Here is a 12,514-nt window from a genome sequence, read left to right on the forward strand (position 1 = left end):
GTGCTCTTGGCTGGAATCAAACCTGGGACCCTTTAGTCCGCAGGCCAATGTTCTATCCACTGAGCCAAACCGGCTAGGGCGATAAAACACCTTTTTGACATTTTTTGAAAAATCATAGGCTGCCTTTTTAATTTCTAGATATAATGGATTACCTTGGTGATTTATACATATTGAGCCATTTGTACATCCTAAGTCCTGCTTGCCTATAGTATTCTTTTGATAACTGATCATGGTTTTTTTTACAATATTTGTATTTTACCCATGAGTTTTCATTTTCACAATCCACACAAACCCACATGACTATCTCTAAGGCTTATTTTTGTCCCCTCCCAGCCAGCCATGTTTTGAGAGAGAGAGAGAGAGAGAGAGAGAGAGAGGACACCAACTGGTCCCACTTACGCATTCATTGGTTGCTGCTTGTATGTGCCTGACCAAGGGATGACACCTGCAACCTTGCTGTATCAGGGATGACACTAACCAACTGAGCGATTTGGCCAGGGCCTAGACTGACTTCTAATTGAAGAGCTTAACTTCTGTTCCCTTTTATTTTCTATAGTTGGAATAACCAATTTTTTTTTTTAATAAATTTTATTGATTTTTTACAGAGAGGAAGAGAGAGGGATAGAGAGTTAGAAACATCGGTGAGAGAGAATCACGTGCCCGCAACCAAGGTACATGCCCCTGACCGGAATCGAACCCGGAACCTTTCAGTCCACAGGCCGATGCTCTATCCACTGAGCCAAACCGGTCCTGGCCCAATTTTTTTTTTCTTTCACTCAAAATAATATATGTGAGATACACGGATATCGCTGAGCTCATTTTTTTCTAGCTGTGTTGAATGTGGTACATTGATTTACAAATAAGTCAATAATTATATTGATATTTATTTATATTGATACTAGAGGCCCGGTGCACGAAATTTGTGCACAGGTATGGTCCCTAGGCCTCACTGGTGATCAGGGCCGATTGAGGCCTTCTGGCTGCCAACTGGGGCCTTCCTTCCAGCTGCTGGCTGCCAGCCGGGGCCTTCCTTCATTCTGTGCTGCCCCCTGGTGGTCAGCACGCGTCATAGCGAGTGATCGAACTCCCAGTCTCCCGGTCGAACTCCCAAGGGGACACTTTGTACATTAGCCTTTTATATCTATAGATATTGGTTAATATGAAATGTATTTATTAATTTTTCTGTTGATGGGTATAAACAGTTAGACCTCTTGAGTATATTCAGCAGTGTGGATTATGTTGCCTTCAAGATACTGACAGTTTCCCCAAGTGGTCCATATTAAAAATATATATATATTTTTTATTGATTACAGAGAGGAAGTAAGAGAGAGAGAGATAGAAACATCAATGATGCGAGTCAATCATTGATTGGCTGCCTCCTGCACACACCACACTGGGGGTTGAGCCCGCAACCTGGGCATGTGCCCTGACCAGGAATCGAACCATGACCTCCTGATTCATAGGTTGACGTTCAACCACTGAGCCATGCCGGCCGGGCCATATTTTTTATTTTAGCCATTCTTGTGGATCTGGTCACTATTTCTGGTGACTGGATAGCGTACCACTCTACAAGTGTTCTGTTGATGAATTTAAGCAACATCTTGTTGATAAAGCATTTGGATTGTTTTCAGTTTTTAGTTTTCTAAATAATACAGCGATGAACATTCTGGAACACCCTTCTTCATGCATTTGTAACTGACCCCCTAGCAATCACCTTTTTGGTTATTTCCAGTTGTTTTGTTTTTACATACAAAATAACACCAGAATATGCTTTCTTGTGCATTCATCTTTGTGGACTTAAAAGTTTTGGGTTTCCTTGAAATTTTAATTTTTAATTTTTGCTTTTAACATCTCTTATGTTGGTCTTGAGCACAGAGCGAGCCCAGGGCAGTGTTGTTGCACGTTGCATGGGATGAAGGGTGAAGGCTGATTACTCTTGCAAGCTGGCTTCTGAGATTGCACCTTCTCTTCCTCCAACTCTGTGATTCTCTAAGGTATGAAGATGGCTGGGCGAGGGTCTGACTGGTCCAACCAGAAGCGGGGGGTGGGGAGGAGGGACTTCAGCCAGACAGGCTCCAGGTTATGCATCAGGATTGCTTGACAGCATCCCAACCCTCTCTGCACCAAGGTACTTCTGAAAACCACAGTCATTTCCTCATTCTTCCTTCTACCCATCCTTCCATCTGCCATTAATCTATCCATCATCTGTCAGTCATGCACTATCCATTCACAGATCCATTAATCAGTCCACCAATACCTTCAACTCTCTCCATTTGCACACTCATTTACCTACAAGATTTTAGCTATCCATCCACAAATCCATACCTCTATCTTTCCATCCATTCCTCACTCCCTCTACCCACCCATCTATCCCTCCATTTATCCAAATATCTATCCATCTATCTACCCATCCATCCACCCAGTCACCCATTTACGCACTCACCTATCCATCCACCCATCTATCCATCCATCCATCCATCCATCCATCCATCCATCCATCCATCCATCCATATACTCATCCTTCTACCTAGCCATATACCCCTACATCCATGTGTCCATTTCTTTCAAAAAAAATTTTTTTTTCTAAATTGATTTCAAAGAAGAAGGCAGAGGGAGAGAAGGATAGAAACATCAATGATGAGCGAGAATCATTGATTGGCTGCCTCCTGCACACCCGCTACTAGGGATCAAGCTCACAACCCGGGCCTGTGCCCTTGACCGGGAATCAAACCCAGGACCCTTCAGTTCGTAGGCCAATGCTCTATTCACTGAGCCAAACCGGCTAGGGTGTCCATTTCTTTTTGTATTGATCTGTTCATAAATTCATCAACTTCATTTACGCATCCATTCTTTCATCCAACCTTTCAACTATCCCTCCAACTGATCTACCATTCATTCACCCACAGATTTATTTACCTATTCAGTATTAAGTCATGCATTCATCTATCCATTCGACTTTCAATCCACTCACCCACTCTTTTATTTGTCAAGATAGTCACTCACCCAGCACCTACCCATTCACATCCTGAAACCAGACTCTATGACTGTGATGGGGACACAGACGTGACTCAGACCTGTTTCTTGTCCTCTAGGAATTGATAGTCAAATGGGAGAGGGAAATAACAATACACACACAGGAAATTCTCAAAATAGTGTGATCAGTGCTGTACTCACAGTATGCACAGTATGTTCCAGCTACAGGTGGCCAGGAGGCCAGGATAGAGAGGGCTGCAATGGGCAGGAGGAAGATTACAAGGTACCAGGAACAGGATCTAGGTCCTGGGGCAAGCGCTTGCTCCAGCCAGGACCCCTCTTGTCTGCACAACTCCACTCTCTGACTACCTCCCCGCCACTCCACAGGCAGAGTTGATCCACCTCGGAACTAAGACAATGCCACAAGCAACACAGTTACAGTCTTCACCTAGTGGGCAGCGCTCCTACCAACCCCAGCCCACCCCCAGTTACCAAGACAAAGCAGGGACACCTGCATCCAGGGAGACCCTCCTGCAACAGCCTGACAAGGACAAGATGGTGCCTCGCCGCATCCCACGCCTCCGGGCTGTGGTCGAAAGCAAGGTCTTCAGGAACATCCTGGTGGATGAGATGGACATGATGCAGTCTCGCGCAGCCACCCTCATCCAAGCCAACTGGAGGGGCTACCAGCTCCGGAAGAAGCTGACCTCCCACATATTGGCGGCTAAAGGCGTCCAGACAGCCTGGCGGCGCTTCAATACCAAACGCCGCCTCCGGTACGGCAAGGCAACGGAGAAGAAAACGAACGTGGATGAGGAGAACATCCCTTACCACGCCCCTCAGCTGGTGCGGTTCCAGCATTCAGAAGACGGGTATCTTCTGGCCCCACCTGTCATGGTGAATAAGGAGACCCAGTTCCCTTCTGATGACAGCTTGGCTGCCCGCGCCCTCCAGCTGGCCCTGCGGCAGCCCCCAGGTGTCCCACGGCCCGGCCTGCAGGCTCCTTGTGCCACTGGAGGCCCTAGCGTCACTTTCCTGCCACACCAGACTGTTTCCATCAGACTTCCGTGTCCAGTGAGTCTGAATGCCAAGTACCACCCATGTCTGCTAACAAGGACCATCAGAAGTACCAGCTTTATCCACTTAGAAGGGGACAGGACGAAGACCAAGCAGGTGACTGCCAGAGCCAGCAAGGCAGGAGCCCTGGGGCCACCCTGTGAAAGGATTGCCCAGACCCTTCACGGCCCCCTCAAGACCCAGCCCCAGGCCCAGGTGGAAACCGAGGTCCTCAGAGCCCCACCCCAGACGGGCCAAGCCTCTGCGATGACCAAGACTCCACTCCAGTCGTGCTTGGCCTCCAGGATGAACAAATCCGTAGCCCAGCCAGGCCCAACGCCCACGGTAATAGTAGCCAAGACCCCACCTCAGCTGGACTCAGCAGTCCCCGTGGCCAAGACCACACTCCAGTCATGCCTGGCAGCAATCTTGAACAAGATCCCAACCCAGCCATGCCCAATGCCCACAGTGATCATGAAGACCCCGCCCCAGCCGTGCCTGGCAGCCCAGATGACCAAGACCCCAGCTCAGATGCGACCAACAGCCTTGATGACCAGCACTGCACCCCAGACCCAACCGGCTGCCATGACCTCAATTATCAAGCCCCTGGCACAGACCTGCCCGGTGCCTGTGATGGCCAAGACCCCGACACAGACCTGCCCGGTGCCTGTGATGGCCAAGACCCTGCCCCAGATCTGCCCAACAGCCACGATGGCCAAGTCCCTACTGCAGACATGTCCAGTGGCTGCAACAGCCAAGACCCCATCTCAGACGCTCCCAGGAGCCTCAATGACCAAGACCCCTACCCAGACACGTCTGGCAGCCATGATCACCAAGACGCCAGCCCAGTTACGCTCCGTGGCCACCGTCATCAGGAACCTCTGCCTGCCTCCTCCTGCAGATGGAAATCTGAACGCTTCGCCTCCAGCAGCTGGGGCGGATGGGATTCCCAATACCTCGTCACATACAAACCTGAACAGCCCAAAGGCCAGGGCGGTGGTGACCGGGAGGCAGATGGCAGGCACGGTCCAAGTCTCCTCCCGTTCACACTTGACTGAGGCAAAGGTGAAATACTGCCCCCCACCACACCTGGGGGCTGGGGCTCCCAAGGCTCCAGCTATGCCTTTTTCAGAAGCCGAGAAAATCAAGACCTTCTCCCAGAAACAGGTGAAAATGGCAACCATGTCTAACACCAGTGTGGCCAAGGACAGGAGCAAGGTCTCATCGCGGGAACAGCTGAAAAGAGATGTCATGAAGGTTCGGTCCCAGGTGTGTGCGCCTGTGGAGATGGCTGTGGTTCGGCCACAAGCACAGCGGGGCGTGTGCCCAGCCAAGCCCCTGCTCCGAGCACAGAAGGCCACCTGTTCAACCACAGCCTCGCCCCAGAGACTTATGCTTGCAAAGCAGATGAGAGCCCTGCCCCAGGCAAATATCGCCAGGTGTCTGTCCAAGCCCCCATCCCAGGTACATCCACCTGCCAAGCTAACCACGGCCCCGTCCCTGGCCCATCCGGGCACGTGTCTGACCAAGACGCAGTTCCAGGCACATCTGCCTACGAGGCTGACCAAGGCGCAGTCCCAAGCCCAGCTGGTCAGAGAAACAGCCAAGTGCCTCTGTGCTGCCCACCAGGCCGCTGAGCTCAGTAGCAAGACTCGGTCCCAGCCACTCCTGGCTGGGTTCAAGGCCTCCACCCAGCCCTATCAACACGTCGGCTCTCTTGGCACTTTGTCCAGAGCAAAGCCAGAGGACAGATTAACTCAGCTCCCAGCCCATAGCTGTGCCCAGGGCAAAGCCGCCAAGGGCCCATGCCAGGAGCCCTCCAAGACCCAGAGCATGCTGGTGCCTCTGCTGGCGTCCACTGGACCTTCCACATGCAACGTCGAGTCCTGGGGTGACAGCCGGGCCACCCTGGCCCAGCCATCGACCACAAGCCTAGCCGCGCCCTGCCAGGAGGAGCTGGGGGCCTCCCAGTTTGCCTCACTGTGTGCTGAGCTGGCCACTGTGCTGGGCTCCCAGGAGGACATCCGTGCTCTGCTGGCGAAAGCTCTCCCCCAGGGGGAGGTGAGGGCGGCACTGAACCAGGCCCTGTCCAAAGAGGTCCTAGGCACCACGATGGCCAAGGCCCTGCCCCAGGGCATGCTGGGCACAGCACTGGTGAAGTCTCTGTCCTGGGGCGAGCTGGGCACTGCCCTGTCCTGTGCCCTTTCCCAGGGTGAGCTGCGGTCAGAACTCACGAAGGCCATACAGGGCACACTGGTGGAGGTGCTCAGCAAGGTCCTGACAGAGCAAGACCGGGCTGCCCTGAGCCAGGCCGTGTGTCAGGGTGAGCTGGGCACCGTCCTGAGCCAGTCCTTGTCTCAGGCGGCCCTCCGGACTGAACTCGTCCTCCCTAAGGCCACCTCGAAAACATTGGGAAGTGGGATGATGGTGACGCCGGTCCCAGTGGAGGTGGACTCCAGGGAGAGCCGGTCAACTGCGTGGGGGCCCACCATGGGCCGTGTGAGACCACAGCCCAGCAAGGTCAGGGGTCCCCAGGGTGGGGCCTGGGAGGGCTTTGTCACGGGCGGGCCAGCCGGGCTGTTGGAGGAGATGGGGGATGGGCCGTGGTCAGGAGGTCACCCTGCTTGTCCGGGTGCCTCCTTGGTCACTAGGTTGATCACCACCATTCTCCAGTTTCCCCTGACCGCCGTGCCTCTCTGTACACCCAGGGGTGGGCGAATCGGCATCAGCTCTCCACTCAGGGTGAGTGATGCAGGCCCCAATTTGCCTGAGCCGCTTCTCCTGCAGCCACCCCGCCATCTGTGACAGCCGCTCATGGCCAGTGGTGTGGCCCCAAGCTCCCACAAACCACAGGTGGTCAGCAGGATGGCCCCATGTCTGTCAGCATCACTGGGGGAGGACAGGGTGGCCCCAGGCAAGCTTGCCAGCACTGTGGGTGGTGGGAAAACCATCCACTCCCACCAGTTTGTCACCATCTGTGGGGGGTCTGCTTATTGGTGTCAGCCCTCCGGGGTCCCCTGGGGGGACCCCTGAGGTGTATCAGCCATCAGCGGCCAAAAGTCTGCAAGAATCATTCACGGTCCCTGCAGAGACCATGCAGAGGACTCAGTCCCCAAGTCATACACAGGTCCTTGTGGGCCTGAGTGAGATGACCAACAAGGTGGCCTCAGGTCTCCTGAGGGCCACCACAGTGAGCAAAGTCCCCCTAACTCAACCACAGACCCCCAAGGCACCCAAACACAACAGAGCATCCTGCTGCCTGGCTCTATGGCTCCTGGTCATCTCTGGGCATTCAAAAGTCAGGAGACTCTAGTCTGTTGGAAGCCTCGCCAGAAAGCCAGTTAATGCCCACCCTTCCCCATACATCCATTCGAGAAGAATTGAACACGGTGTATCATTTCTGGCACGTGCTGCCCATGGCAGCTGGTGACTAGCCATATACTCAGTGAACTGTTTGCCACAGGGTTCAGACAATGACCTTGACCTGGCCAGAAGCTCCCCCAAGGGCTCTACAGGCTGTGGCCTAAGTTCGAGCAGGTCCCAGAGCTGCTTGTGCCGCTGTAGCCCACTCAGACTTTCTACCCTGCCTGTGGCCAGCTTGACTGTTGTCCACTTGGCGGAGGAGGAGTCCTGGGAGGCCAGCTCAGATAGAGGACTTCCTCTCTGGGGAGGTCCCAGAGGCCTGGGGACCTGGAAGAGATGGAGAGAGTGGGTCATGGGTACATGGCCCCAAACCTCCACCACTCGCCCTTCCCAGCCTCAGAGCTGATCCTCATTCTGTACCACAGCTCAGTGTCCAGTCATATGACCTTGAGCGTCCCCTGGAGCTCAGGTGGTCAGGACAAGAGGGATATGTCCTCAAGCCAAAACTCTCTGGGTCCAAAAGATAGCTTGTACCAGAAACCCTACAGGACAGGACTGTCTGTAGGTCATGTGGTCCCTCCTAGCAGCAGCCATCTTTGATGAGTAAATTGATCCCAAGCCCATCCTAGCCATCAGTAAACAGTAAGGTGGCTCCAAACCCAGGCCAGCTTTCTATGGCCAGTAAGCTCCCCACAGCCTATCTGAGCCTTCTCTGGCCAGCCATCTAAGGTCTGTGGATAAGCCCCAGCCTATCACAGCCATCTATGACCAGTGGGGTGGCCCCTCGCCTAACCCATGCAAGTATGGGCAATAGTGTGGCCCCCAGCCTAGGCCAGCCATCTGCGATGAGTAGTAAGGGTTGTGCAATAATTCAGCCAATTTGGGCCCCCGAGGTGAGTTCAGATCTACTGTCAAGAGTGAATGCAGTGGCCCCTTGTCTGTCATCCTTTCGGGCTGAAGTCACCTGGAATACACCACATCTGTCTGGGCCAGTGGCACCGGCTGGGGGCTGAGCCAGCCATCTCTGGCCACTGGGATGAACCCATGTCAATATCTTCTGATGGGTCATGGGATGACCTCACAGGTCCAGGCCCCTGAACTCAGTGAGGTGTCCCCTGGGTTTCATCAGCCACTCGGTCTTGGTGGGAGGCACCAAACAGAACATTCTGCTGTCACTGTTTCAGCCCCAAACCTCTCCCAGGCAGCTGTGACCAGTGGAGGGGACTCTTGTCTAGGCCAGGGAGCCAGGCTGGCTCAGGGAATTCTATTCAGGGGCTTGTCTACAAGCATGTCTCAGGCACCGTGGCTGCTGGCATGCTCCCAAATGTGTCTTGGGGGACCCTGGATACTGGCAAGTTCCTGAATATGGCTCAGGGACCTTGTCTCCCGGTGTGACAGGGAGTATGTGCCGGAGAAGTGTGGCAACTGCTGTGGGCCCAAGGCAATGACATGGCTCCCGTGGCATCCTGGGCCTCAGTGGCAGGTACCCCTTTGGCTCATGAACAAGCCTCAAGGGTGGGGCCTGGCTGCTCTCAGGCTTTTGTGCCCAACAGACTGGGCCTGAGTCCGTCCAGATTTTCCCTGGCCAGTGTGGGCTCCAGCATACCTCAGGTCAATGTTGATCACTGTGGACCACCAGTGTCTTATGTCCACAGTCACCACATCCAGTTACCAACAATCAAATGCTTTCAGCCAGGAGCCTGTGATGGGCATGGCCAGTCTTCCGGTGCCAGGTTCTGTAGCCAATAAGATGAGCACAGCTGTGGCCCCAGGTACTGTGGTGCGTGGCAAGGCCTCCAGCTTTCCCACAGGGTCTGAGATCCACTGTGTGGCCCCAGCCTTCCACTAGGTTACGTGGTCAATTGTGTGGCCCAGGCCCTTCACCCGTGATCTGTGATCAGCGGCCTGGGCCAGGACCTTCCTCCAGACCCCATGGCCAGGGCCGTGGTCCACAGCCTTTCTCCAGGTTCTGTCATCAGTGGGGTGGCCCAGAGCTTTCCGCCAGTTTCTGTGGCCAGTGACATGGCCAGGACCCTACCTCCCGGTTCTGTGGTGAGTGGGGTGCCCCCCCAGACCGATTACAGCACCTGGTGCAGGTGGGAAAAGGCAAGGTCTCTTTGTAAGACCCTGTACTAGTAACCTCTCCAAGACTGTCCTAGGTTCAGGGGTGCGTGGGGTGGGCCTTAGTGTCTCTTCTGGTTCTGTGGCCTCTAGTGTGGTCACAGAACTTATGACTGGGGGGACTGAGCCAGAGCCTGGTCTAAGGTCCATGGCTAGTGTAGCTGGTCCACCCTCTACGGTCGGAAGTGTGACTCAACCTTCCCCAGGGGTCCAGACACATTGGACTCACCGCCCATCCTTACCATGGAGGCCCCTGAAGACCGGTCTGCACCCCCCTTCCAGTCTCCAGCCCCTCCCCAGGCTTGAGAATCCCATGGCAGAGCCAGAGGCGTGCACCAGTGCCCAAGGTTCTGCGAAGAGCCTCACTGTTGAGCCACGTTCGTGGGACAATAAGCTTTGAGACCAGAGATGGGCAGGCCCTGATGAAACCAGAGACCTGGACGAGGCTCTCTCCCAGGAGTCCTGTTCCAGTAGGGAGTCCGTGGTCCTTGAGGCAACCCCATGGATGTCTGAGAGTCCCCTGTCACCTGATGTGAGTCCCCTGTCACCTGATGTGGACTACGACCATGCGTTCCTGGCAGAGGACAAGACTCCAGAGGCCAAAGGCCGCCGGAGGAGGGGGCAGCTCCCAGCTGAGCCGGGTCTGTGATGAGTGGCGTCACCCCTGCCCTTCCCCAGCCTCCAGGTTTTGCACACCAGGGTCAGCAGTGTCACCCGAACTCTGCAGCAGAGGTCAGCTACCAGTGGGAGGGCCCCTAGTTCCCACTTTGTGATTTCCCATGGGGTCCCCAGTGTGCAGATGGACACAGGGCCCCCTGAGCTCACAGGTGTCAGTGGCTCACGTTGTCCCCCCAGAGCCTCTCGGCTGCTCACATGCCCGGGAATCATTCCCATGGGATGGTGGCTTCTACAGTAACATTGGGGTCGCCCGCGCTGGCCCATGACAGGACTGTGGCATCTAGTTTGCACCTGAGATCTGCGTCTGGGATGGGGGGGATCCCAAACCCTTCCCGGAGGTCAGGGGCCACCCGTGTGACTCCACGTGTGCTGCCGTATAGTCTAAGGCCAGTGGGGTGGCGTCCAGTGGGTGCCAGTGCATTTTGGAAGCCAGTGTCTGGGAACCTGGCTCAGAGCAGCCACCGTGACCTCCTTGGCTAGAGAACCCTACACGTCCTTGCACAGCAGCTCTGCCTCCGGAATGCTAGACGGCCCTGTGGCCAAGGCTGAGCCCTCCCAGTGGGCGGCGGAGCACGCCTCCGGGTCCGCTCAGGAAGGCCCCAAAGGTTCCGTGGGTGCGCTGCCGGCCGAAACGCCAAAGATCCCTACGGCCGTCTGCCGCACCACATGGCCATCCCTGGGCTGCATGGCGGGGTTCGGAGGGGGCTTCTGGGTTATGAACCTTCACCAAGTGGTTCCTGGCGGCCCTTTTTAACCGGGAGTCGCTCCGGGGACCTCGGGATCTGCATGGCACCGGGGCTCCTGTGTACAGTCACAGGGCACCTCTGACTTCCGCTTTACCCCAGGGCTCCGTGGACGCCGGCGTGGCTGGTGGCCAAACGTGGAACTCCGCCATCCCCAGTGTTGCCGTGGGGCCCATGAAGGGGGACAAGGCCCCCTGTGGCGCATGGAAACCAGCCAGGTGCGATGTGCCGCGGGATGCCATGGGCATGGAGGCACTGGTGGACCCCCGACGGTTTGGGGAGCTGGTGACGTCCGTTCAGACCGTGGAGAAGATAATACTGCAAGCCGTGGTCGTCATCCAGGCGTGCGCGCGCGGCTACCTGGTGCGCCGGACCATCAAGGTGTGGCACCAGTGGGCGGTCATCATCCAGGCCGCCTGGCGTGGCTACTGCGTGCGGCGGAACCTGGCCCAGCTCCTCAAAGCGGCCACCACCATCCAGGCCTTGTGGCGAGGCTACAGCACCCGGCGGAACCGCGCCCGGCCAACGCTGCTCCCCCGCAAGTGGACTGAGGTGAGCGGCAGGACCACGCCCACCTCTGACCACCGCTGCTTCCAGTCCTGCCAGCCGCTCACCTGCACCCTCTGCCAGTCGCTGAGTCCCAGGCTGGGGAGCCCGCCCAGCGCCGTGATGCTCATGGGTGCCAGCCCCCGCACGTGCCACAGGTGTGGCTACACCCTGCCCACGAGGGTGGTGCAGGGCATGGGCCGGGGCGCCACGGACCAGGCGGGCATGCTGTGGGGCTATGACACCCAGCTGAGCCCCCAGAGCCCCAGGCAGTCCCAGGGCCTGAATAAGGCAGCCACACTCATCCAGTCCATCTGGAGGGGCTTCGCTGTGCGTCGCCGGCTGATGCAGGAGCAGGTAGCCGCCAAGATGCTTCAAGCCAACTGGCGTGGCCACTTCACCCGGTCCTCCCTCACAACGGATGCGCTTTTGAGGCCAGCGGCGTGGGACAGCCCACAGGACACGCAGTGGCCAGGAGTCTAGGACCCTGACTGCCCGATGGGGGACCTCGGGGGCGGTGCCATGTGGCTCTCTGGGTCTAATGAATAAAGTTCTCCACAGCCTGGGTCCTGGTCTCCCTGTGCTCATAGGGGCATCTCGGGCATGGGGGTGGGGGGAGTGAGGGGAATCTGGAACACTCTGGACTGGGGGGACCCTAAAACTTTCAACCACATCGTTGGCACCCGGGATCTGTGTCTGGGAGAGGGACCCAAGCCTTCTCGGAGGTCAGGGGCCTCCATAGGATCTGTCCATGACTAGGGGGGCGGTGTCCAGTCGGTTCCAGATGGAAGGCGTCCCTGACACACTCCAGAAGCCAGTGTCTGGGCCCTAGTCCCTCGGCCCTGGAAACCCCATGGGTGAATGCATGGTGCCTTATTCAGGAAATGCTAGGGGTTTCCAGCCAGGTACTGATCTGGTGGGATGCTGGGCTCACCCGCGAGGGGCTCCAGTCTGGGTGAGAGGGAGCTGAACACAGGTGTTCCTAGCCTGTGGGGTCAGGGACAGGGCAGGGAGCGGGGAGGGGGCTACAAGCA

The 12,514-nt window shown here is 56.3% G+C and overlaps 1 protein-coding gene across 1 annotated transcript; it reads left to right on the forward strand.

The window, feature by feature from the left end:
- Positions 1 to 3,390: 3,390 nt before the first annotated feature.
- On the forward strand, positions 3,391 to 11,963 carry IQCN (IQ motif containing N; the record flags this gene model as incomplete). The annotated part of the gene is made up of 2 exons (XM_079772437.1): positions 3,391 to 6,549; positions 11,037 to 11,963. The coding sequence occupies 2 exons, from the start codon at positions 3,391 to 3,393 to the stop codon at positions 11,961 to 11,963; spliced, it is 4,086 nt and encodes a 1,361-aa protein (XP_079628563.1).
- Between the last annotated feature and the right edge of the window lie 551 nt (positions 11,964 to 12,514).

This window comes from Cnephaeus nilssonii (assembly GCF_951640355.1).
Source record: "Cnephaeus nilssonii genome assembly, chromosome: 5".
Classification (NCBI taxonomy): domain Eukaryota; kingdom Metazoa; phylum Chordata; class Mammalia; order Chiroptera; family Vespertilionidae; genus Cnephaeus; species Cnephaeus nilssonii.